At 37.2% G+C, this 27,756-nt stretch overlaps 1 protein-coding gene across 1 annotated transcript in view; it reads left to right on the top strand.

Moving 5' to 3' along the window:
- Window positions 1-7,262: 7,262 nt before the first annotated feature.
- LOC141439305 (ecdysone 20-monooxygenase-like) overlaps window positions 7,263-27,756 on the top strand; it is a 38,152-nt gene continuing 17,658 nt past the window's right edge. Inside the window, exons 1-3 of the mRNA XM_074103570.1 lie at window positions 7,263-7,495; window positions 23,069-23,279; window positions 23,696-23,894. Coding sequence (XP_073959671.1) covers window positions 7,445-7,495; window positions 23,069-23,279; window positions 23,696-23,894 — 461 coding nt within the window. The 5' untranslated portion in view covers window positions 7,263-7,444. The remainder of the gene's footprint in view (window positions 7,496-23,068; window positions 23,280-23,695; window positions 23,895-27,756) is intronic.

Genomic DNA, 27,756 nt, shown 5'->3' with positions numbered 1-27,756 from the left:
TAATTAATATTATCTACAAGTACCTACTCGCGGTCACCACAAAGTTAGGTACTGTGTAAATAAATTAATACTTTAAAAAATACAAAAAATGTACTTTAGTTTCCTGCTAACCATAGCGGTCCCCCGACACCGACGACGCTTAGATAAAAAAAATATTACTAGGTACTTTTACTAAATTAACTTAAGCTAATTTTGCGGGAAATCAGCATAGTCCCCGCGGGATAGGGATAAACGAATTCTTTGCAGATGAAGTCGCGGGCAATAGCTAGGTAGTGCATACTTATTTTTTACTTTTTAGTTGTCTTTTTGGCGGCGTTTTTTTGTCGGTGTTTTTTTCGGTCGTTTTTTTATTTTTGCAGGCGCTAATTTGTGCCGGGGATTTTTTAAATTTTTTTCAAGAATATACTGGTGTGCTGGATATCCTGGCTGCAGCATCATCTCGTGTTGCCATCATTGCATTGTATGTAGAATCAAATACTGATCAAAACGAATCCAAACACGACATATGTGCTATTATTTTTTATAGTGTATTAGTGTGCTGGATATCCTAGCTGCAGCATCGCCTCATCCTGTTGCCACCATTGCATTGTATGTAGAATCAAATACTGATCAAAACGAATCCAAACACGATATATCTGCTATGATTTTATCAAGTGTCCTACTAGTGTTCTGGATATCCTGGCTGCAGCATCAGGCCGAGAATTCCATAATCTAGCATAGTTATATAGCATACATGGGTGTTTAAAATTTTAGGTCCCAAATTATGTTTGAAAGTAAAGTAAATACCCATTATGCGTATAAAATTCCTATTATCGCAGCGAACAAAAGAGCTGATGATCTTGAAACGGCTGAACCGATTTTGATAAAACATGTCTAAGAACCATCGCTAGAAAACCTGCTTTCAAATAAAAATTCCAACTGCAGCCAAATCGGTTCCCCCGTTTAAGAGCTACGGTGCCACAGACAGACACACATAGCGGTCAAACTTATAACACCCTCTTTTTAACCCCCGACGCAAAAAGAGGGGTGTTATAAGTTTGACCGCTATGTGTGTCTGTGTGTGATTCTCTCGGTCTGTCTGTGGCACCGTAGCTCTTAAACGGGTGAAACGATTTGAATGCGGTTTTTTTATTTGAAAGCAAGGTTTTCTAGCGATGGTTCTTGGACATGTTTTATCAAAATCGGTTCAGCCAGTCGAGGAACACAACAGGTACAGTCGAGGAGAGATCTATCGAATCATTATTATATGTATGTAGCAAAGGTATGTAGGAAGTACTAACTTTATGGGAGTAGCATAGTGGCATATTTTTGACGTCTTGGTAACGTAAATAGGTTTGTTTATGACCTATGCCCGTAGTGTAAGTTTTCGGTTATAAAATACGTCTCGATCGCGTTCGCGTTAAAATCTCAATTTGTAGGTAAACTCGAACATTGCAAACGTTCCGCTAGAGGCGCTGTTCGTGTTTCCATATAAATTGAGATTTAAACGTGAACGCGATCGAGGCGTATTATGTAACCGAAAACTTACACTAAGGGTACTAGACTACTCGTATCTACATACTTCACCAGTGCCGTATTGAGTTGAGACTACACATGATGCCAAGCAATCCACGTCTGTGCCATCCACCTTTATCATCAACTTAAGCCGGAAGACGTCCACTGCTGTAGTAGGGTCATTATACCAGCTTTTATTCTGTATAATTTGCGTGGGCACATGTTATTTCTGTTGATATGGTAAAATAATCTGTAACAGTTTTCAAGGTTATCTAGTAGAAGTACAGGACGTCTAAAAATAATCGAAAATGTCATCAAAATCAAACGGTTGAAACGCTCGAATCCGCAAATACCTCCCCCTTACAACGCCATAATGAACGACAACTCGCCACTTGCATCCACCGGGTGCCCGCAAACGATGTCGTCACTCGTCAGTTGAACTACGGGAGGTCTGCCAACGCTGTCTTCCGGTTCGTGGCCGCCACTCGAGGACTTCCGCCTATCTACTGCTAAATTAGTTTATAAACATCATCATTATCTCAGCCTATATACGCCCCACAGCTGGGCACAGGCCTCCTCTCAGAATATGAGGATTCGGGCCGTACCCACCCACGAGGCCCAAGTGTGGATCGGGGACTTTGAAAAAAATATATCGTGTTTATTCTGTGCTGTTTAATAGCCCCCAACCCCAGACGTGATGCCCAAAAGGTTCCTCAGTGGGTCAAGCACGATTCAGTAGGTTCGGTATCAGAGGCAAAGTCGAGGGAAATTAAATCGCGCAGGAGGGTGGAACCTTAATTATCACTATGAATTTAATTTAACGGACATTTCTTTGGCAGGTACGGTACAAACCACAGATATAGTTTTTTTTTATTCGACTGAATGGCAAACGAGCAAGTGTGTTTCCTAATGGTAAGAGATCACCACCGCCCATAAACATCTGCAATACCAGGGGTATTGCAGATGCGTTGCCAACCTAGAGGCCTAAGATGGGATACCTCAAGTGCCAGTAATTTCACCGGCTGTCTTACTCTCCACGTCGAAACACAACAGTGCAAGCACTGCTGCTTCACGGCAGGATTAGCGAGCAAGATGGTGGTAGCAATCCAGGCGGACCTTGCACAAGGTCCTACCACCTGCAAAACTACTACTACTACTACTACTAGATTACACTAGATTACGCAAATGCATCTACTTCGCGTGTCCGAACCCCGACCAACCGTCGAGGTTGGCCCCATACAAAGACTGACCGCTAACTGACTAATAATCATGACTAGTGACTGACTCGAGCCCCACGGCGCGGGCGGGCGGCGTATTTGAATCGATTTTGCGCGGACATCGGGGAATTCACATCGCTAATTCGCTCTTGAGACGTCACAGTAGATATAAAAAACCGGCCAAGAGCGTGTCGGACACGCCCAAAATAGGGTTCCGTAGCCGAAAATTAAGTAATATTTTTCTAAGGATTTCGTATTTTATACGGAATCTTCCAAGTTTAGGTATATTTTATACCTTAGGCTGCTATTTACTCTTAAACACTAATAATTCTCAATCAAACTTAGCCGTTATAGTTTTCCTTGAAAGTTTGATATACTTACTACCATCCTGATTTTTTTTTAATTTTTCCACCCACCGGTTTAGATTTTAGAGGGGGGGGGGACGCTCGATTTTAATGAAAATTAGAACTTTAAAGTTGAATATTTCGCAAAAATCAATGAATCGAAAAATTGTCTTAGCAAACCCTTGATGGTTTTAAAAGACCTATCTAACGATATCCCACGTTATAGGGTTGGATGAGAAAAAAAATCACCCCCACTTTACGTCTATGGGAGGTACCGTAAAAATTTTTTTTACCATTTTGTTGGCATAATTTACATATATATCCGTGCAAAATTACAGCTTTCTGGCATTCTCCCTGAGCAAAGCCGCGGACGGACGGACAGACAGACAGAGACAGACATGGTGAAACTATAAGGGTTCCGTTTTTGCTATTTTGGCTTCGGAACCCTAAAAAGTGACACGGTTATGGTTTTCATACAGATTGAGGTTTTTGCGTTATCTAGTGTAATCTATATCTGTGGTACAAACAATAATATTTGCAGCGAAAAGGTTCCACCCCGCCCGTACACGATAGTTTCAGAGTCGACTGTTCCTAGGTATATAGTGTCGCACATAGCGAAGTTTTAATGCATTTGAAAAAATTCAAAGCACATACTTCGTCATACATACCGCCTTCTCATGTATTATTTTTTAAACAACTTCCAAAAAAAATTAGAAGGTTCTGAATGCGACGCCATTATGTTATGTTTATTGTCAAAACATTGAGACAGTGTAGCTACAACAAATCACAGACAGGACAGGTAACTGATTTTTAACATACATCGCTCGAAAATACGATTCGAAAGTGATAAAAAATCTGTGTATTAAATTTTACTCGTTTATAAAAATCTCAAGTACTGTAATTTTCTAATACTTACTCTTATTTCAAATTCGAGAAGTATTTTCGAGTATTTGGTATCCATATTTGACAAAGTATGTACATAAACTTGTATACCTATACCTACGTTACATACTACTGTAGCAACTTGTATTTACATGGGGAGGCATTTGTCTGGCGCTCTGCTGGATCAATGGTTCTGTCTGCCCACATAATGCGTCTCTCCCTATTTTGAGTTCTTTATAATGACTTTACTTTATTTTGGTTTTATGTTGTGTGTTTTTCTATTAGTTTTGAATTTTATATTTCATTTATTTTTCTTTCTTTTCATAGTACATGATTTGTTTTTGACTTGTAAGTTCAGTCGCCTTCCGTGAAGCCTAACACACGGGAACACCCAAATACTCCGAAATATTTTATTCCAAATTTGATAATTCAGATTTTCACAATTCCTAAGACATATAATTCCGATTACTTACTTAAAAACACGAAATTTATTTTTCCGAATTTGTAAAATATCGATTTTTTTAATATCCGATTTTTAAAACTCCGAACAATGAAAAGCACGAAATGTTATTGGCCCGAAATACAGTATTCCGATTATCAATTTTTCCGAAATGACATCGCTAATTCGGAAAAATAAACTTCGTGGTTTTAATAATCGGAATCTTGATTTCGAATCTATTAATTTAGATAAATTTCGATAAATTGACCTGCATACTTGGGTTAGGTTAGGTTAGAATTGCGAAGCGGAGGTCCGTCAATACTGTTTTAGGCCAATCTAACCTACATAGCTTAAGTTAATAAGTCGGGATTTATTATTGATCGGTGTAATGATATTCGGAATTTTGAAAATCGGTATTTTAGTAATCGGAATTCGTATTTATGACATTTCCGATTATTATTGAGTCGGACTTCTTATTATTCGGTTTATTAAAATTCGGAATTTTGAAAATCGTAATTTTAAACATTAGGTATTTTTAATTTTCGGATTTACAAAATCGGATTTATGAAGAATCGGAATAGTCATATTAGGAGTTTTAAAACATTCGGAATGATAAAAATCGGTATTTTGAAGTTCGTGATTCCTACTTTCGGAATTTCGTTTTTCGTATTTATGTAGTGTACCCGGCCTACACGGCCAACACTATGCTGGGCTGCGGGACCGCTTTGCGATTTCACAAAAACATGTTTTTATTTTTATTTTTTTATTATTTGTTTAAATTGTATTACTAATGTATTTTTGTGAAAAAGCGAATAAACATTTCTATTTCTATCACGTACCTACTTACAGATGTAGCTAGGTACCTAGTGAATAATGTTTTGCCATCGTATTTTGTCGGAAAAGTTCAAAGTTATTTGCTGTCTCAAATAGCTAACTGAAGTTTACTGAAGCTAATTGAATTGAGAAAGCAAGATAAATACGAACTAATCCGACAAAATATGACGGAAAAACTTTATTCACTAGATCTGTAGAAATGTTAGGTAGTCGTGTTTTGAAACCCGGCAAAAAAAGAGGGGTTTTATTATAAGTTTGGTTTGACGCTTAAATATGTCTGTCCGTCTGTCTATGGCATAGTAGCTCGTAAACGGATGGACTGATTTTAATTCGGTTTTTTTTATGTGAAATCAAGCGAGTTTCTTTGCAGTGGTTTCTAGCTTTGTTTCATTAAAATCAGTTCAGCCGTTTTTTGAGACAAGTAGTAGTTTGAAAAGTCCTGAAATGACAATGTCGGTAGTTTTTGCACTGTTGCCAAGCGCTAAAAAAGGTTTCGAATTAACAGAAAAGACGTCGGTCAAGTGTGACTTGGTAGGTCAGACTTGCACAGAAAGGTTCCGTACAGACCGGAAAAACCGGCTACTGAGGGTTCTTTACAAACTTGCAGGTATTTACTATTACCAGTGTTAACAAGCCCCTCTCTCCCTCTAAGTACCTAAGCAAACTGTACGCAATATGAGATTATTTTAGATGGTTTCAGACTTCTTATTGGGTGTGCTATAAGATCACCCTTCTCATACCTACTACTTACTTAAAATACTAAATTTCAAGTTTTGATTCCATGGAGGTATCTTTTGATTGTGTTGACGTAGAAGTTTGATTTTTTTCACTGCTCTCACTTCGCCGATTTTTTTCATATTATATTAGCCATAATAAATACACACTGAAAACTTCAAGTGTCTGCCAGCCAGAGGTAGTTTTTGTTGTAAAGATACGCAATCCTGTGACAGATGGACGAACAGCTGCGAAGCCTAGTAATATAATAGATACTGACCCTAACTAGTTGATCGTGTATAGGTACCTACTAATAGCTATTGCACTATTTATTTAGAATTATTTGCGTTGGGGTGGATTTTTTGTCTACCTACCTTCATAAAATATTGCAAAAAGGTTTCTACTAGATATGCTGCAGATGGTCTTATTGTATTACTGATGCATGTGCCAAAGGCTGCGACCAAAGGAAACTTTCCGAAATTGCGTAATATTTCGCATAGGAAAATTTCGGAAACTTCTCACAATTTTGTATGGAGATTGAAACTTTCCGTTTCTTAAATTTAAATTTCCTATATTTCTTGTGAAAATTTCCAGAAATTACCGAGAACTTTTCCAACTTTTTGGTAACGTTCCGCAACTTGCACATCTGAACATTGTATATAGGCACAACACTTAATACGCATCACCATCATCAACACGATGTGACCTAATTTTTATCCCTTCTATCATCTCACAACTATGTTGGCATTAAAAGGTATACCTATTATGACAATGTCGTTAAAATGATGACACTATAATTAAATAAAACAACCGCAGCATTTACGCATACGCAATGTGTAGATACATTGTAATTTGATAACTGATAATCATTTATTTTAATTTAATAGGTATTCTAGTATTGCACTCGATTAATAATTGTAGGTCGTTGCGAGCCAGACGTTGCGTGTGCTCCCCTTGGCAGACAAACCGCGCGCGCGCCTTCAGAGACGAGGGTTGACCATGTCGTTACGATTGCGATTGCGAAAACTGATATGGTGTTATTGTGGATTTAGAAGGCAAAGTTAAGTCGGAATTAAACAAAAGTATCACATAAAAAATGTCGCTGAAACGCATTACAGCGCACCTTTCGTTAAAGCTGAGAAAAAGCAAAACTAAACAGTCGGTGTTCAGTTCACATAAAGTACAAAGTGATCGACAAAGTGATTATAATTTAAATGTGTGGCCACTATAGACTTGATGGACGATATCGAAGATCCATCTAGTTAATTCGTGGATATAGAGCGTGACATCAAGCGTTCAGGCAAAGCAAGAAATAAGTAGGTAAGTATATAGGGGCACAACGTGTTGGCGGTTGTCAGTCGCTAGCGTCGAGGCTGCAAGCGCGTAGCGGGCGCTCCCGACCCGCGCACGTGAGAACACGATAAAGGAATTCTATGTGATGTTAGTAAACAAAAAGTGTATAAATAAAAAGTGTGCCGTGTACCTTTTGCCAGTCTTGTGGTGAACTCTAACTCGTCACAATGTCTCTTACGGGAGGTTTCCTTTTTTCAAACTATGTGGAAAGTGTTTGGGTAAGTACACATTTTGATGTAATGCAGCATAGATTATGTATTACAGTTATGTCTATATGTATGTCTATGTGTGTAGGTATAGGTATAATTTTGATTGTATTTAATACTTAAATAAAAATTTTGGACATAAATTTTAAAAATTCGCGGTTTCTGATTGGGTTTGTACATTATTTATTATTCTTAAGTTAGTACACTGTTACTTAATGGAATTTCAAAAATAAATATAATTGAATAAAGCAGGTCTAGTTCAAGCTAGATCAACTTGCTTATTTAGTTGAATTTTTTCGCCTGTAATTAACCTGATGTTTATAGAACCGAGTTAAAAACTAAAGCGTTAAGTGTAAGAAATGATGGCAGCAAGTGGAAAATATACATTATTCAGACATTTTTCTTGTAACGCAAAGAGCTTCTTGCAAATAATTCGTACCGGCTTGCGTGTTTCGGGGAAGTAAATAGCTAACGTATTTCACGTCGGTGTTAGGTTTTTAAGCAACCCATTTCCAAATTACGATGACGTGCAAATAAACAATTATTTCAGTAGGTATTATAGTTACTTAATTAACTTACGAAGTCGATGAACCAAACTAGAATCGATAGGTACGCTGTTTTATAATATGAATGGACAGGTCTGCAAGTCGAGCGAAATAAATACTAATGACTACACACAATTGAAACCGTGGCAATAATTTTAATTTAGATTCGTACCTACAATAAAGTAAACTCAGTAATTCATCCGTAACTCTTGTTACGGTTGATGTGTTGATTTAAAGTTTACAACTTCCTGCGAATGCCTTTCAATAGCTCTGACCTTTGAAAAAACTGCATGTCTGATTAGAAAAATTGCACGCGGATTAGCCTATATTTAGTACGGCGAAGTTGTTAAAATGCAAGCGGAATAAAGGTTTCTGGGTATATCGTCCAGGAAAGGAAGGTTGCCAGGGCCTGAGTGCACTGATCCCTAGCCAATGTTGGCGAAAAGTACAGCAGGCTACTCCGAAACTCGAAACTCGAAGTTCGTGTCGTGCGGTCCCTCTGACACTTATACTATTTAATACGAGAGCGAGAGGGACCGCACGACACGAACTTCGAGTTTCGGAGTAGCCCTGCTGTTCCGATCGCAGAGTAACCAAAACCGCAGCGGCCGGTTGCAGGCGTTGACCAACGCATGATGCGTTGCGTGGTGTCAAGTAGTGCCGTGCGTGCGACTACTTGACCGTGACGTTGAATATTTAGTGTTCACTCTATTTATTAATATGCAAACGGTCGATAACTCCTGCCTCTGATTTAAGGTTAATTTTTTGTTTTGTAAATGTGATTAGAAATAATTGCGAACAATTTACACGATCACCGCCTTTTAAAGTAGAGCTTCTTGTGTACGTTGATGTGTATTTTTAGCAGGTGACGATAAACAACAGCAGGTGGTTTTGCAGGTGGTAGGACCTTGTGCAAGGTCCGCCCGGATTGCTACCACCATCTTGCTCGCTAATCCTGCCGTGAAGCAGCAGTGCTTGCACTGTTGTGTTTCGGTGTGGAGAGTAAGACAGCCGGTGAAATTACTGGCACCTGAGGTATTCCATCTTAGGCCTCTAGGTTGGCAACGCATCTGCAATACCCCTGGCGTTGCAGATGCTTATGGGCGGTGGTGATCTCTAACCATCAGGAGACCACTTGCTCGTTTGCCATCCAGTCGTATAAAAAAAAAAACAGTGGCCATCAGCAGTCGATAACATTTAAGTTGCCTATAGAATTTTTTTTCGTAGACAAAACTGGGCTAAGAGAATACGAAATATAGCAACGAGCTCACGCGGGCAGAAACAGAAAATGAATTTAAATTACTATGTGTGTGCCTACCTATTTATTATGGTAAGGTAAATACTTACCCACCCTAACCATAACCATAATTATTTATCAGTACAACTTGATTGATTAGGTACTGATTACCAAGTGATTATATTCTCTCCCACCGACAAGCAAAAATTGTAAGATTGACACTGCATTTTGTATAAGTACCTACTTATGGCGCGTTTAGGTTAAGTTACGTTTCTACTGTCTCTTTTATGTTTTCGTGGTCCCACTGAAAATCAGCGTCGTTGCACTACCTATGTGCTCCGACATATGCTGAGTGGTATTCTGTTTTGGAATAATTCAACACTCGCCTTTTTGTTTGTTTAGATTTAAATAAAAACTAAAAAAATGTTCTTTCTTTCTTTCATTGACAAGTCATGATGGTAAATCCAGTGGAAACAATGTTCATCATAAAATTAGGTTAATCCAGTCCACAGTACCTACCTAGCTATGACGAATTCACGTAAACTACGGAGTAGGTAGATAAATATACCTACTGATGTCACCAAAAACGATGAAAATACTGTCGCCGTTGTTAGCCATGTAATATAATAAATTCAAATTCAAATTAACTTTATTTGTCAGAATATAGTAAAAAATACATTGGTCTTATCATAATTATAACTGTTGTCCTTGTATTAAGCTTGCAAGCAAGCGTACAAATATTTAATTAAATAAGCTAAAGGTTATTTTATAATTTAATTAAAATAAATAATAGTAATAATAAATGTCCAAAAATAACGTCAATAATATTGTTTATAATTTAAGTAGTCTTTGACACTATAAAAACACTTCGTCAGAGACCATTTCGTCAAATTGCGTTTGAACATTTCTCCCGACAACACCTTTAATTCGTCTGGTAAATTATTAAAAACTATTATGCACATGTAGAAGGCGTTTTTTTTTATAAATATCTTTACGACAGCCCAGTTTTTGTGCGATCATACTTTCCTTATTATCTTAAAACATCTTAAGTTAAGAAGTTAACCGTCTTTAGTCATCCTTTAGGAAATGCTCGAATTAATATGACTTTCCACGTTATTGAAGCGGTCAGCATAAATTTCTAGAAGATGATCATTCTTTAGTAAAATCTCCCGCCCGGATTGCTACCACCATCTTGCTCACTGATCCTGCCGTGCCAGTCATTTCATCGGTGAAATTACTGGCACTTGAGGTATCCCATCTTAGGCCTCTAGGTTGGCAACGCATCTGCAATACCTCTGGTGTTGCAGATGTTTATGGGCGGTGGTGATCTCTTACCATCAGGAGACCCGCTTGCTCGTTTTCAGTCGTATAAAAAAAAAGAAAAATGTACAAAATTAGGACAGCGTTTTTAATATTTTACTTATATTAAGAGTTTTTTATACTATTGGGTGACAGTTTCCTGGTGTAATATGATAATAATTATTATGTCTTATTTTTGAATGTCATCGAGTTTTTGTAACAGTAGCAGGATGCAACTTGATTTTTACGATAAAAGGTCATCATAATTACTGGGCTATTTCCAGCTGTCCGCACCCCTTTCTTCGTTTACAAGTTGGGAAAAAAATCCCCAGCAATAAGTGCAGCAATAATGCCGCGGGCGTATACTAGGTACTGGTGTTTTGTAGTCAATGCAATGCCGTCTACTAAAACCCCCGTATTATTGGGCTATTTCCAGCTCTCCGCGCCCTTTGTTCGCTTACAAGTTTGGGAGAAAATCCTAGCAATGCACACAAACGTAAGTGCGCCAATAATGCCGCGGGTGCAAACTGATGATGATGACGATGTTGTCCTCCCATATGTACAGTCGACGGCGACACTTTGTCATGGTCTGGGCCCTTGCATGGGTGCAGGAGCAAATTCAAACCCGGTGGTGGTAGGTGCGAACTATTGACGTGTAGGTACTACTTAAATCAGTGCGCAGTCTACTAAACAGTCCAGTAATTCGCAATGCGAACAAAGAAATGCGAGCTGGGATTTAGTATAATGAAATAGCTGCTTCATACGAGTGAATCTTTAAATTCATCTTCGATTTGGACGTATAATATAATAACAATAATATCCTCGTTAAAGCCGCGGTTCACGGTGGATACAGGCAGCTTCTTCCAAGACCAAGGCCAAACCCCGGCCTTGGTCTTGGACGAAGATTTTACTTTATGCGCATCCATCATAAATACGAACTTTATAAGCACAAGAAATTAACAAATAAAAAAACTTTGCACTTAAGATTAAGTACCTATGTAAAAAAAATGTCGAGCTTCAACTATTCCCAATATTAATACCACATAGTTATTTTAATATTACATACATTTTATAGGTTTTTTTGACGGAACGTTTAGTATTCGATAGGACACAAACACTATCTCAATAATAATAAGAATAAAAAAATACAGATAATATTTAATAATTCAATAGTGTGTGTGAAGTTCCTAACCCGCACTGAGCCTGCGCGGAAATTATGGTCTAAAACCCTCTTCTTCTGAGAGGAGGCCTGTGCCCAGCAGTGGGACGTATATAGACTGAGATGATTATGATAATGACGATGAACGCATATCTAAGGCAGACAGCCCTCTGGCAGGCCGCTGGTTAAAATACCCCATTTGTATGATAATGGATTGCCAAACCGGGTTGTAACCTTCGAATATGCTTTTGTGGTTGGGGCGACTCGTCTGAAGGACGCGATTATCTTTGCTTTACTACTACCTACTCTGTAATTAGATGTATCATTGTGTATATGTACTGTACAGTCAAACACAAAACACCCGGCCAAGTTACAAAATTATGTATACCTACGCGAGTTTATTGACTGAATTAATACCTATATTTTTTTAAAGTAACTTTGTCCATAACGATATCTTTATAGTTGGCTACACAGTTTTTATTAACTTATTATGATTATCGAGTTAATTTAGGCCTCGTTCATCAAATCTTATTATTGCCTATTACCTATAGCTACTTCCAATAGTACTCGTACCCATAAAAATTATCGGGTCACTTTTCCTACGAACAGAATAAGTATTTTTTCTGTTTGTCAGTGTATAGTACTGTTAAAATCCTTGCGATATTTAATATTTAAATGCGCATTAACTGATGTGTTATTTTTTTTAATTAGATAAATACATTAAGCATTTAATATCGTGTAACTACATTACTTTGCGGGGCCTATGAGCCAGCCAACGCGTTATAGTGACCGATCAAACGCCGCGATATAATGCTAGTTGCAAAATGTAAACTTATGTATTCTTTAGAGTTAACAGTGCTAAAATTAGTACTTACCTCTCTCAAGAGCAGAAAAAGCTCAACAAGAGTGCTTATCATTTGTAACTTAATACGTTGGATATATGTCCTGGCGCTATCCACAGAAGTAGCGATAGTTTACAAATGCATCGAGCCCCCGTCTGGATGGACACAGACGTAAGCCGTATGCGTAGTGTTATAGTGACACATATCCGATGCGACCAGACCGGTCGGCCTTCAGGGAGCAAAACGAATCGCCCGCCCTCGCGCCGTCGTCTGCGCTGCACTCTGCTGCAGTCTAACTACCTACATTCTCGACTTTAAACTGCCCTCTAACAGCGCTGCGCCGCCTCCTAATAAATTTATAACGAACCAAATTCCAGACGACCGGCCGTAGATAAAAAGAGGACCAATTTTAAATTTCCACCAATAACTTAGCGGTGGCGGTAAATCCTCAAAAGAAAAGACCCGTTTACTTGCATCTAATTAACATTTTAAGAATGTAATAATCAATTTTAGCGAACAATCGAACAGGTAGTTAAATTAGCTAAAGTGGTTTAGATACAAATATTTATAACCATTTACAAAAGTAGTCTGGACTGGAAGAGCATCGGCCATGTAGTCACAACAATATCGTTTAATTAAATCTATAAACTTATGTGAATGAACTGCAATCTAAAGACAAATAATGTTTGAATTGCCTTACTTAGCTTATCTCATAATTATAAGCCATTGTCAAATTTAATTGCGAATAATTGACAATATTTTAAACATGCCAGTGTTGCATTCATTAATTTTATTTTGAGTAAATAATTACGAGCTGCCACGCATCATTCCTGGAATCTTCGTATCGAGTTAGAGGGCTATCGTCCTGTCGGAATGCTGAGGAGTGCAATCAATTAGAATCGCGTGATCCCGGTGAACTGGCCCAGTTAAATGCGGAAGAGCACCAACATCATGTTCGCATCATTGCGCAATTAAGTTTTCAAGTTACGAGTATAATAAACAAGCAACAAGCTTTATCTTACCGCACAGCATACAGAAATACTTAAAATTGAACAGCAGAGCAATTTTCAGTCATTCTTATCAGATTTTGTTTGATCTACTGCACATTGGTGCTTTTTTATTGATAGTGTCATTACTCTTCAGTAATGCAAATATTAACCGAACAAACTTTGTAACGTACGAAAACATGTTTTTTGGGGTAACGTATTTTTACTATTTATAACACGCGATGGACAATTTAATAAGAATAACTTGTTTAAAGGCATGCGTGACCTAACTAAACTTGGCTATTTACATTACCTACATAATATCTTAAACTTAGTAAAAGTAAAAAAAAAATAAAACTAAACTATAACTAGAAAAAAATTGTAAAATAAAAGGATCCCCCGCGGCATGGACCCAAAGATCCGAAAGTCGTTTTGACAATTATTTATAAAAACTTAAACTTACATTAAACATTTCAAACACATAGATAAAGTTAGATAATGTTATGCCATCGAAGAAACTTTTTTTTTCAGAAATATACGTAGGCTCGCGATATTTGCTTCATCATCATCATCATCATCATCATCATCAGCAGCCCGAAGACGTCCACTGCTGAACAAAGGCCTCCCCTTAGAACGCCACAATGAACGAAAACTCGCCACTTGCATCCACCGTATTTGCTTCATCATCCCAGCCTATATACGTCCCACTGCTGGGCACAGGCCTCCTCTCAGAACAAGAGGGCTTGGGCTATAGCTCCCACGCGGGCCCAGTGCGGATTGGGAACTTCACACGCACCATTAGGTTTGTTCAGGTTTCCTCACGATGTTTTCCTTCACCGCAAACCTCGTGGTAAATTTCAAATGTAATTCCGCAATGAATTTGAAAACTCAGACGAGAAACCCACAACCCTCTGATTGAGAGGCGATAGGTCACCACTAGGCCACCACGGCTTTTTATTTGCTTAACAAAGCTAAATTATATTTTAACTTTTACCTAAAATGGTGAGTAAAACACAATATTATTGGCACCTGGCGATTTCTATGAATTAATGAATTGCAAAGTCAGAGTCGAAAAGTATTATAAAACTGGAGTCGTTGGGATGCCCTTTAGAAATACGAAGCTTGTCGTAAAGCCCAGATGTCGCGTGTTAGCGGGCATCCTTTACCGCCGCTTCCTGTGTCCTCGGCATGTCACGAAGGTCAAATCTTTAATAAACATCTTTTTGTTCCCTTTCTTGTGCCGCTCGCCACTGCGCCCTTCTCCGTTGCTGAGCAGGTGCAACTTTAATTTCTTTCGCCAAGACCAAAAGAACAGTAAAGATCAAGTTACGTCTGGACCTTGTGTAGTGTTTGTTACCCAAGAAGATTATAATTAACTGTTAAAATGTAAAAATTTGAATGAACAAATGAAACGGAGATCAAAGTTCTGTGTATGAGAATGTTAGTACAAATTTTGAAAGCATGATTGAATATGATTGAATATTTTACCCAGCAAGATTTCAAGCAAGTTTTGAAAGTTGGTTTCATCTTTATTTTTGAACATAAGGAATCGTAGGTGCGTTATCCTCAGAAAATGAAAATGGAGAGACCAACGCTATTTGGAATTTCACAGATATTGACAGACGGACGGATAGACAGACAGACGTAGCCAACTCACATCACAAAAGTGATCCTATAGGGTTCCGTTTTTGCAACCGAGTTACAGAATTCTAAAAGCAATACTTTGGGCAGCCCTGTTCTACTCTGTGTTCTAATTTTATGCTCTACCTGCTGGATACAATAATTATTCTTATAAAAAGAAAATTTCCGAGTCTTCTTAATCATATCGTGTATAAATGACTGCAGAGCCGTTGACTTCAGACTATAAAACACAATAGCAATCGTCTTAGCAAATATTTGCAGAAAGTCTTTTTTATTTGCTGAAGGCTCCTTTAAGTGAACGCTCTGAAAAATAAAGCACTCGTAAAAATACCCAAGTAATCAAATGAATGAGCCTTAGTTACGAAATCTTGATTGTACATACTCAACAAGTCTGGAGATAATTCAGATTACTGCCACATTCGTTATAGTATAGTGCGCCATTCATGGCAAACAAGAACTGTACCTACATACTTACACTTAAAACTCTGTTAAAACTTGAAGGCACAGAGGTAAAACAGAAAAAAATTAAATTACCATTATACCAAATTAAATTACCATTACTATTATTATTCAATAAAAACCTAGTTTGGCTGTACCACGGTTGTTTTATATGCCCCTTGTATCTAAATGACTGTTTCTTCAAAACATGTTTTCATACTTTAAATTAACATCTCAAACATATCTTAAATCAGACCGTTCTCAGTGAGCGACGAATTTAACGAGGTTTTTGACCTAGACCATTCCATCGGTTCAACAGGAACCAGATAAAAATGATTATAAGCTATTATCAATAATACCTATGTTCAGTAGAGATAACCCCATTCTAAGCTGTTACTTAAATAAAATTGATATCTTTCAATGTGTGTACTCTAAAATATAGCCTAAATTGAATAAAGATATTTTGACTTTGACTTTGATACATATTATACCTACACCTTAAAGTCGTTTTCGGACACAACGTACGAATCGAATAGGTACCTATTTTCAAAAAGTTTTGCAACTAGATTTTACTGTTTGAATTTTGTCACGCCCTAAGCATTTTGCAAACGCACTGAGCTTACTCCGTGCCTTATCACGCTTTTAATGCAGACGTAAATATTTATGATTCTGCTGGTTGCAAAAAAGATTTAGTGGACGCGTTAAAAATAGCATTATTATTAATAGCACATTCATTTATTTAGTAACAATCGGGTCCATTACGCACCGTTCGGATTTTCGTTCGCCGCCACGTCGAAGCAAGGCCACTTACGAGTAGATATGAATAAGCTCGATGCATAACTTATTGCTTTGTTTAACACATTATCAGTGGTCAAAGTGCATTCAATTGAATGCGTTATTTCGTGTGGGGTCGCGCGTCCTTGAAGAATCGTTTCAGAAAGTAGAGCAGTTGAGATACAGAAACATTGTTTGGATGAAAAGAAAGGATGTTTGATTCATTCCTATCTTATCTTTTACGCACGCGGTGCGTGTCCCAATCTATGCTAAAGCTTTTAAGCTCTTCGGAGAATAGCTACGAGTATTATAACATAATTCGCTTCGCAGTGTGTTTTCGTCCAAATTACCGCAGTGTTTGAAGTCAAAAGTCTTTGACCAGTGTGTGTTGCCAGTGATGACGTAGGCACGGATCTGAGACGCGGGCGCTAACGATGGGCCTCATGAGGAAGCTCAAAGTCACTCAGAGGGCTATGCTCGGGGTTTCTCTGCGGGATAGAATCAGAAATGATGAGTCGCAGTGGGCGGGGCACATTGCTCGCAGGACTGATGGCCGATGGGGCCAGAAGGTTCTCGAATAGCATCCGCGGACCGGGAGACGAGCAGAGCCTTGGGGGAGGCCTATGTCCAGCAGTGGACGTCTTTCGGCTGACATGATGACGATGATGAACATAATGAAATGCAAGAATTTTCCAAACGAAAAATCTCGCAAAAAATGTTCTAAACGAGATCAGTAACGATTTTTTATGTTTTGTCAATTAGTGGCCTATCGTGAGTCCATCTGTTATCCTCAAGTTTTTTCAAATGTATAGAAGTATAATGTACCTACCTACCTACGATTTGGTGATGAAATAAAAACGAGTTTGTACTATAAGATATGATATTACATTAGGTACTCGTTTTTTTATCCTCATTATACTAAGCATTTTCGCAGTTGTCATTTTGCTCTTAATTAAACGCCTATTCATACTTACGCTATCGATAACTTACGAAATTGTTCATACGTTTGTTTCGTATCTATACATCCTAGACCTAGTAACATATGGGCCAGAGAGTAATCGCCGTATTCCAATTAAGAAAATAAATTGCTTGCAGATCGGCGGCGGCTGTTCAACAATTATAATAATTAAACTGAAAATAATTGTTTTAGTACAGCGACAAGGTTTTAATTTATAGGTTTTTTCCATGTCCTTATTGGATATTCTTAATTCTGCGCTTAATTACACCCGATAAATCTGTCTGTGTCTGTCGACCTAATTTTTGACGTTGAATACGTGTCCCTAATACACAATCTACTAACTCTACCTACAGTTGAATGAAATTAGCTCAAAATTTGTCAAAATATCTAGAGTCCATTTATCTATGGGGATAGGTTCGTTACGGAACGAATTTAAAAATAATTAACTCCCCTCCCCCCTCCCACTCGGGAGGCGTACTCACGCATCCCCCCTGGCGTCTTCAAAAGTATCCCAGACTGAGTTTTCTTTGAGTTTCTAAGTGTGAAGGAATGAAATAATACTCGATATAAATTTAGTACAACGTGTCACTATACAAAAGTCATATCTCTTATAGTTCCCGTGTAATGAGACCCTGAATATCAACTTTTATCCATGGTTTGCTTTTTTCCGTTAAAACTTTAGTTTTCTCAGTAAATATTTTGTTTACAACTAAAACATGGTCTACCCACTAAACTAAATAATGGAACATTATGAGGTACAATTTATGTATAACTATTAAGTACTTATTCTGTGGTATAACAAACTTTGATTTGTTTTGTGTATGAACTATTTGAAAAAGATTTTTTTTTATATTTATTGTTGTGGCGGCAATAAAACTATCAAATCAAATCATTTATTCAGTAAATAGGCCGCAATGGGCAAATTTACACGTCATTTTTTAAACTACCAGCGCTTTCGCGGAAAGACTATCATTGCCAAGAAGAATGCGCCGCAAGAAACTTGGCAGAAAGTAATTTTTTCAAAAAAAAGAAAATTACAAACAAATTACTTAAAACTACAGTATAAAATTAAAGAAAAAATTAAAAGAAAAGAATAATAATAATATAGGGATTTATGGGGTCCTTTACTTACAAAACTAAACACTAACTATATCTACGTTCAGTGGAAGTGTAGAATGCTTCCACCGTCATAAATTAAAATAATAATAATTTAATTAAAATAATAATTATGCATAAAGTTTATCGTATAGATTTTGGCTATCTGTTAGATATTGCAAACCGAGCCAGCCCGGCCATTCTTCCGGGGCCGGTAAGTAAACCGCGGCGCTGTTTTGTTTATTCCAAAGCTACCAAAGTTTATCTAACTATTTAATCTAAGTTGTTATGACACGTTAAGTACTTTAAGCTGCGTTTTCTTATTTTAATACTATGTTTTCGAATGACACTATAAGGGGTAAAGAGAAAGTCCTGCTTGTTTAAACTTATATAAAAATGAATAATTACTAATACTAATGTTACTTTTCCGTCCATAAGTAAAAGTAATCAATTCTGTATTAAGTGTGATTTTGAGACTTGAGTGAGACTGATTATTGTGATAATTGTTCATAAGCCAGAAAATTCTCATAAAGGATTCATCGCTAACGAATGCAACCGGGCCCGGCCGGGTTGAGAAACATAACGGGTTGCAATCTCTACTAGGTATCTATTTATCACCTACTTACGAGTCTACCAATCATAGGTAGTTACAACGATATAGGCGCTCTGAATCGAAAATATAATCCCGTGTTTTCTTTGCGAAAGAGTGAGAATTTCCGAAAATCTGTCCAAATTCCTTGTCTAAGTACCTAACGTTATAAAGGCAACTTTATGGAAAATTTCAGTTTTACAGGGCAAAGGATTAGCGTTGGGCGTCGTCAGTGAGTGAGTCGGTCAGGATTTGTCTTTTATATGTATACCTAGATTATAGGTGGTAGATTTTTTTGATATTCATATGTTAGTGCTTGTTATAGCCTAAATTGAATAAAGATATTTTGACTTTGACTTTATATCCAGTTGCAATGCCGATCAAGTCGCTCCGACTACCACGCAATAAGCTCGCCTATCATTGTTTACAAAAAAATAATGAGCGATTAAGTAACCTTTGCGTTAAACTTTTTTGCAATTAACTGTTTTTATATCAACGTGCTGGTATTCATTAAGCTTTTATGTTGCTATTGTGTATAAGTATGATTCACTTTCGATATGATTTGATGAGCTCAATTACCTCTTTTAATAAGTGGTCATGTCATGGGTTAACCTCTCGTACGATTAAGATTAAGACTTTTCGTTTTGTGTTTTTTTTAAATCAGCAGAATTGTTCTTATTAAAACAGATGACACTAGAATTCAGTACTTACTTAAGTACTTTTTTAGTTCCCGCATACGAGAGGTTAAAATATATGTTTTTTTGAGATATTGATAACGATAAGTTGCACTGCTATCTGGAAAAACCCTCTTCAGCCTACATTGTATACCGACAATAACTTCTGAGGACTTTCAGTCACTTTTCTTTTTACGTCGGTCCGCGTTAATAAAACGTGGACAAGCTAATCTGTGGCTAACCCAGAATAAGCAGGTACCTACCTACTCGTACACATACCGTTTTGTCGTACACATAATATTTTGGTCTATTTGTCGATCCTTGTTTTTTGATTGCTCTTCTCTACCACTCAGAGGTTGACTGGCAAAGATCCCTTTAGGGATAAGTCCGCCTTTGTACTTAACACTTTACTTTTTTTCTGAAACCTTTTTGTTTTTCCTTTTTGTACAATAAAGATTACCTATAAATAAACAAACAAAATATCTACATAAAATAATATTTTCTATAACTTTTGTTACTTTCTAAGCAGTTCGTTTGACAAGAGAATTAAAATGTGATCCCTGAAGTAACTCTCATAACTTACATCATGCACCAATGCGTAGCAAGCAGCACGCACAGCGCACTACATAAAATTATTCGTACCTGTTACAGGTGTAACACCCTTATTAAATTGATTATATCCGCTAATTAGGAGAAGAACGGTTCTTGCAATACAAGCATCGAATATTTGAAACAACATTTCATTCTGTTTAAATAGTTAAATTTGGTCTCGAAGTATGAAATATAGCGTTAGGGGTAATCAAAAGGGCATCGTCCTTTGCAAGCTAAAACATATAAACATAAACCCGACGCCACATAAGGCAGGAACAACAACGAGACATTAGAAGGTTAAGGTATGTCTACATTACGTCTAGCCGTAAAAAAATAATTTGAGCTTTATTAACGTGAGCAAAAAGATACCTTATTGGATAAAGGTTGGAATAGCATTGGCATTTTAAAGCTGACGAATCTGACGATGGCACAATAAAATAAACCGTGTCTTAGATTTTAATTTGAGACACAGGAGAGAAAGAAAACTCACTTCTAACTAGCCTTATGCTTTTACTATGGCAGCACTTCTACAACTTGGATGAAGCTCACTTCATACTCTTCATACACTTCATATTCATGTTGTAAATTTTAACTTCCTACATCAACCAAAGAAGTAAGCAACGGTTTGGTACCTATATATATTTTAACGGGATTATTGGGTCAGATTCTCGGCGGGCGGGATTAGGTACACGAAGATCGAGGTCTTGGTTGATACGACTAAATTAATCTTATGCTTGAAGGTTGCACGAGGGATCCATGAAGCAGACATTTAAACGCGTGCGTTAACGTTAGTTCGTTACGTAATGACAGTTACGCAAAGCCAATGTCAAGAGCACTGCGTAAGAACCACGTTTGCGCCGGCCTCGAGGTCGCTGACCGCCGATAGCAAATAAAATCTTAACCCAACCTGAACCCGTCTAATTTCGGCTGATACGTACGACTATATGCAAAACAACACAATAAAACGGCCAGTAGATTTACTTCCATTCGTAATTGATTAGCTATAAGGTGTCTATTCGTATTTAGGTAGCGCTGCTTCCACGTCAATATATTATTTATTATAAAGAGATCGACATTGTTTGGACCAAATTTAACCTTTCAAAATTCCGTAATATTTTTGATTAAATTCCGCTCCGTTTCCTCACTTTGACATTGCACAATCGTCGTTCTATCCGAACTTGTATATTGCCATTAAAAAACCTTAAACAAATGCTCCATAGAAATGAGAAAATACCTAACGAGTTCTTAAATGGTTCCATTAGAAAAAAAAACAATATTTTCAAAATTGACGATTCATCATCCCAGCCTATATACGTCCCACTGCTGGGCACAGGCCTCCTCTCAGAACAAGAGGGCTTGGGCCGTAGTTCCCACGCGGGCCCAGTGCGGATTGGGAACTTAACGAAAATTGACGATTACTACTGAATTAACTAAATGACGACTAGTACTCTACTAACTGTACTTTAACGTAACAAATAAATACTCAGTTCCCATCAAAACTTTTTTTTTCATGACTTCTGGGATAGAGTTATTAGCGCTTTATTATATGCATACAGTCTAGTATTAGCCTAAGGAGCATAAATGCATTGTGTGTTTAGTCTGGCAGCACTTGGTCCAACTCCCATAAAAAGTGGTCAATCTCCTTTATTTGTCTAACTACCCTTTGACCGAGCGTAAACTGCTACTAAACAATTAACAACCCGTTGTTTGAAAACGAATCTTGGTGAAATCATTAAAATTTTAGTGTTAATCAGTCAACTACGTGATCGTGAAGATGCATTATATATACCTACCTATCTACATACATATAGATGTAAATCTTTAGCATTTCTTTTGAGTCTATCACATACCAGTCGATGGGTCAAAATGAAGAAGAGTTGAAACTTGATTTTCATGTCTCGTTTATTCATATAACTGTTAAATCCGGCAATACATTGACCCGTGCATTAGTGGTAGAGCATTCTGGTAAGATGTTGAGGGTTCAACGTTCGATTGGTCAATTTGACCGTTGAGAAGTGCACACAACAAAACTTTGAATTACTCCGAAGATACCATGTAATTTGTCCTTTATCGATATCACCTATATCAGGGGTGGCCAACTTGATTAGACCCAAGATCAACTGCTTACTGACGAAACCCTGCGCGATCTACCAATTAAATACTTCTTGAAATCTTGAATGAAACAGCATAGTTTAGTTTTTATATTTTTTGCCTTACCACGATCGACTGGACTAATAGTCGCGATCGACCAGTTGGCCATCCCTGACCTATATGTATTTCAAATAGAACTCTGCATGTTAGTTCCGCTACAGATAACACAATAGCTCCTACTCGTAAAACAATGGTGTTCCACAATCCTGGGATACACAAAATAAAAGCACATTTTTCAAGATATAACGTTCAGTGGTCTTGACTTAACTATCGTCACATTCCCCCTACTTTCTGTTAACCCTCGGATACTTGAGCTTCTCTTTAAACAAGTTGAAGGTGCTGATTTATAAGACTAAAGTTTTCCAGAGTTGAGTTGTCCAGGAAAGGAAAGCTATTATGGGTTACTAATTTGTTGATGACAGCAAAGCAGACCGAGACAGAAATGGCGAAACTGAGCGAATGGCCGAACAAAGTTGTGGTTTGGGAGATGTGCACGTTAAAAAGAGAGGTCTCTGCCCAGCAGTGGGGCACATAATACGCTAGTAATAATAGTATTAGTAGTAGGAGCAATAATAGTTTAATAGTATATGTTGTTTCACTCACCAGAACACTTCTCCGCCGCTGCTGGACTGGTCTGGCATGACCCCGACGCTCGTGCTGATAGCGGTGGCTCTATTGCTGGCGGGGGCAGTGGTGCTGCGCGGCCGATTGGACGGCAAGCTGCGGCTGCCCGGGCCGCCGTCGCTGCCCCTAGTCGGGACCCGCTGGCTCTTCTGGACCCGGTACCGCATGAATAAGTTGCACGAGGCTTATGAAGGTGAGATTACTGTGATTATGAGGCATTTTATTTACCACAAATTTAAATTGAGTAGTTGATAACATCTAAACCACATAAATTCTCTAAACCACATATTTTTTAAATAACTAGAATTTTTATTCATATAAGAAAGTACATTACAAGCCAAATTTCAATTCAAATAAAAAAAAACAAAATCAATACAAAATCAAATTAAGTAAAGCTGTAGAATTATTCTTTTATTTATTTAGTCGATTTTGTTTACGAATAAATGACGTCACACTCGCTATTGCTGCAGAAACTTAATGAGGAATCGCTTTTTAGCAACGTATGTTATTTGATTGGTAGTGTGACATGCCCTATCAAGCAAATTTGATTTGTAACAAAAATATTTGCCCCTCTTGTGACCCTAGTGATTATCGCGTCCTAATTACCAGATATGCTACTGCGTTACGGGCCAGTGTTCGTGGAGACGACTCCGGGCGGAGCGTCCCTCGTGTCCATCGCAGACAGGATAGCGCTGGAGACAGTGCTGCGGACGCCCGCCCGCCGGCCCTACCGCCCGCCCACGGAGATCGTCCAAATCTATCGCAAGAGCCGGCCTGACAGATATGCTTCTACTGGATTGGTTAACGAGTGAGTATCTAAGTTTTTTTATATTACGAGTACCTGGCGACTTCTAGGATCTAGGATCAATACAACTATCTAATTATGTGCTAAAACATACCGTATTCATTTTAAGACACTTCGTATATGACATGTCTTATTATTATTGTTCTTATTATTATTTTATTTGTTAATTTCATGTGTTTTTATGTACAATAGAGAGTTTACAATGCAATACAAGACATATATGTAATGTCTTTAATGCAAAGTCAGAACAAGCACAGCTCTATCTTTACGGATACGGATGAGAGGGTACTGATTTCATACAAAACACGAGCGCGCGCTAGCTTATATTAAAATGTCGTAAGCGACAAAACGGTTTTTCTCGTTTCAACTACAAATTACAATTTAATAAAATAAATCCAACTATCATGTTGAAGTATGGGTTAAAACTAATTCAATATTAAAATTTGGAATCTTAATTTGATCTGGGTTGCCTGTAACATGCAAATCCCTGTCTTACATGAGGTATCTTTGATATTTTTTTCTGTGCTATAAAATTTTACGAATCGTGTTTCGGCAACTTACAAAATGAAGTCATTGAAATGAAGAATCAGATTTTCAAATATCACTTTGATATGTTTTGTAATTGCTGAGAAAAATCTAGATGTTTTTCACCAAAATGCTCAATTCGTCGTCTAAAATAAAATCTGCGATTAGGTAAGCTTTTATTTCGTCAGTATAGCTCTAAAGGACCGATCGTCTCTGCAATCGAATGAGTCAAAATATTCTCGATTTGGATATCTCGTAAGAATCATTCGTCAATTTCTATGTTAATCCAAGATTTTGTATACCAAAAATGACAAATTAAAACACAAAAACCCAAGAAATGCGACAAACAGGAAATATTCTGCATATTTAGATGCCCAAATTTAGACTTCTGTACCTATTTAGAGGGAACTGTTAAATACATTATTCAGTATGCTGCACGCAACGGATATTATTATAATAAGTACTTGTATTGTAGCTTTACTCGTAAGCTTTTAGTTAACTCAATTGTTTACCGGATATTATTTAGCGTTTCCCTCCGATTACATCATGAAATCACGTCTATGAAATTCTATCAATACCAGTGATTAAGATTGCATTAATTTTTTATCAATTTGAATACAGGGATGGCCGTGGTAGCTTAGTGGTTTGACCTATCAAGTAAACCAGCCGTTTTCGATCTTTTTTGGTGATGGAACCCTATTGGATAATCTAAATATTTGCAGGAGTCCTGGTATAGACAAAATCAACTAATTAAATACTCTGAAACTTTAAGGCACACCATAAGCATTTATGTTAATTATGTGGTCAGTACTTTTACGGAGCTGTTGTGATTCGCGGAGCACTCTTTGAGAATGGTTAAAGTAGACTCGTGTTTTCGAGCCTATGTGCCCTATGTTAGCCAGCACGAGTTTTTCGGCATTCATGTGCAAAATTACGGTTGAAATTTGCCATGTGGTTTTTGATGAAGCAAAACATACAATACAAACTCTTTCTTGAACGCCAAAAACACATAGTAAGCTAAGCAGTACAGAAAACATATGTACCTATATAGAGATTTTTAAGGTAATAAGCAATAGACTTTATCGCAAGAAACCTAGAAGTTAGAAACCTGGATACACTGTGAAGCAGTTGAAGTATAATATGTGTGTGAAGTTGCCAATCCGCGTTGGGAGCTACATCTCAAGCCCTCTAACTCTGAGAGCAGGTCTGTGCCCAGCAGTGGGACGTACCTATAATAGGCCGAAGAGAGAATAAAAGGATAGGATCCACAAGAAAATAATGAAACGTTTTTTAAAGGTTAAAGGAGACATTCAATTTGGTAAACGGTGGGGGGAATACAAGAAATGTAAGTGTATAAAAAGTTAAATTTAGTTTTCTGTATTGTTTAAGATACTTATATCATTTTCGAAAAAAAAAATCTACCGACCGATGATTTGAGGGACTTATAAAAGGAGGTGTTTTTATCGATTACCTATATTAGATACCTACCTAAGTATGTATTTATATGTATGTCACCTGTATTTTTTAACCTTTAAACGATTCGATCTCTCATCCGGTGTCGAACACCACTTTACTTCTTAATTATTGTTTTTTGTTTTTGTATGGCTATTATTAGAGATTATTAGTGTCGGATTGATGTCATCAGTCAGCTATGGGAATATTGATGTATTATATGTATAATAACTATTGTTAGGATTTTTTAAGCAACCTCCTGCTATACACCTGGCACACAGGTACCTCCTAGTTCGGGCACCAGTCTCCGCCACACATAGTATATAAGAAAACATGTACTTTTAATTTAATTACTGTTGTCTACTTTTGTGGTGGAGGAATAAATAAATTTATTATTATTATACCTTGCTACTAAATAAAGCAAAATATATAACCAATTAATAATTACTAACGGCACAAATATTGTTGTATTCGCATAAATATGACTTTAGAATATTAATCATCATCATTATAGTACTTTTCGGATAGCTTGGGTACGGTGACATTTGCTTTTTTTCCATTCCACGCTATGAATGTTTCAGGCGAATCTTTTTTAATATATAAAAAAACCGGCCAAGAGCGTGTCGGACACGCCCAAAATAGGGTTCCGTAGCCATTACGAAAAAATTAAGTAATATTTTTCTGAGGATTTCGTATTTTATACGGATTAATCTTCCAAGTTTATAGGTATATTTTATAGCTTAGGCTGCTATTTACTCATAAACTCCTAATAACTCTCAAGCAAACTTAGCCGTTATAGTTTTGCTTGAAAGTTTGATATACCTTCTTACTACCATCGTTGGCCCAGTGCGGATTGGGAACTTCACACACACACACACACACACACACACTTGCTTCTCAGGTTTCGTTACGTTTTCCGTCATCGTAAAACTTTCTGGTATTCGAAAATTACGTCTACAGCGTGATATTTTTGATTTCAGTCAAGTTTAAGGAAACATTCAACGGGTTAAAAGAAATTGATTTCCTCAAGCGAGACCCAAGTCAAGATCGAAATAATTAATAATTATTTATGTAGAAAAATTTTGAATTATTGTTAAGGTTCGACTTCTATATCGTAAATCCCATCAGAACATAAATGTGAAAAAATGCCAAGGTTGTAAACAATTTTGAAATAGAAATAGAGTAAATAGAAATATTTATTCGCTTATTCGCAAAAAGACAATTAAAACAGAAATAATAGATAAAAAACAAAAACAAGTATAAGTATAGTAGTAAGTCTAGGAGTAAGTAGGTACCTATAGTATAGTAGAGTAGTAGAGATCTAACTGGACACCAAAGTTATTTCAAAGCATAGCGCCTGTCATACCTATTCGTAACTAGTCATTACCCGCGGCTTCGATCCATAGATCTAGTAGTTGTTTTGAAATTCCGGGATTTTACCCAATTTTCATGACATAGGTAGGTATGTATCCTAAAAATTATAAATTGCTGTTTTTATTGACGTTGCATGGTTTTATCTCTCTCTCTCTTGGATTAGTTATACTAAAAAGCGCGTAAAAAATATTTTATAACCAGAAATTTAACTGACTTAAATTAAAATAATTTTCTACCAGTTTGAAGTCGGTGTCTCAGCACGAGCCAGCAGGAGTAATAGAAGCCCAATAAATATATAGTACCATCAGCCAAATATGTGGTCTACCTACCACCCTAAAGTTGATAATCGTTTGCATGTCACAAAACAATAATGCCAATTTGACGTGTCTGTCAACTTGAAAGTTCGACTTTAGTGACATATTCATTTGATAGGTATTTGTTTTAAAATTGATAGACTATTTGGCTGATGGTACCTATGTAGGTGAGGTACGAGTAGACGACAATTGAAGGGATG

Source organism: Choristoneura fumiferana, chromosome 20 (genome assembly GCF_025370935.1).
Source record: "Choristoneura fumiferana chromosome 20, NRCan_CFum_1, whole genome shotgun sequence".
Taxonomy (NCBI): domain Eukaryota; kingdom Metazoa; phylum Arthropoda; class Insecta; order Lepidoptera; family Tortricidae; genus Choristoneura; species Choristoneura fumiferana.
This window is presented reverse-complemented; position numbering and strand designations above follow the sequence as displayed.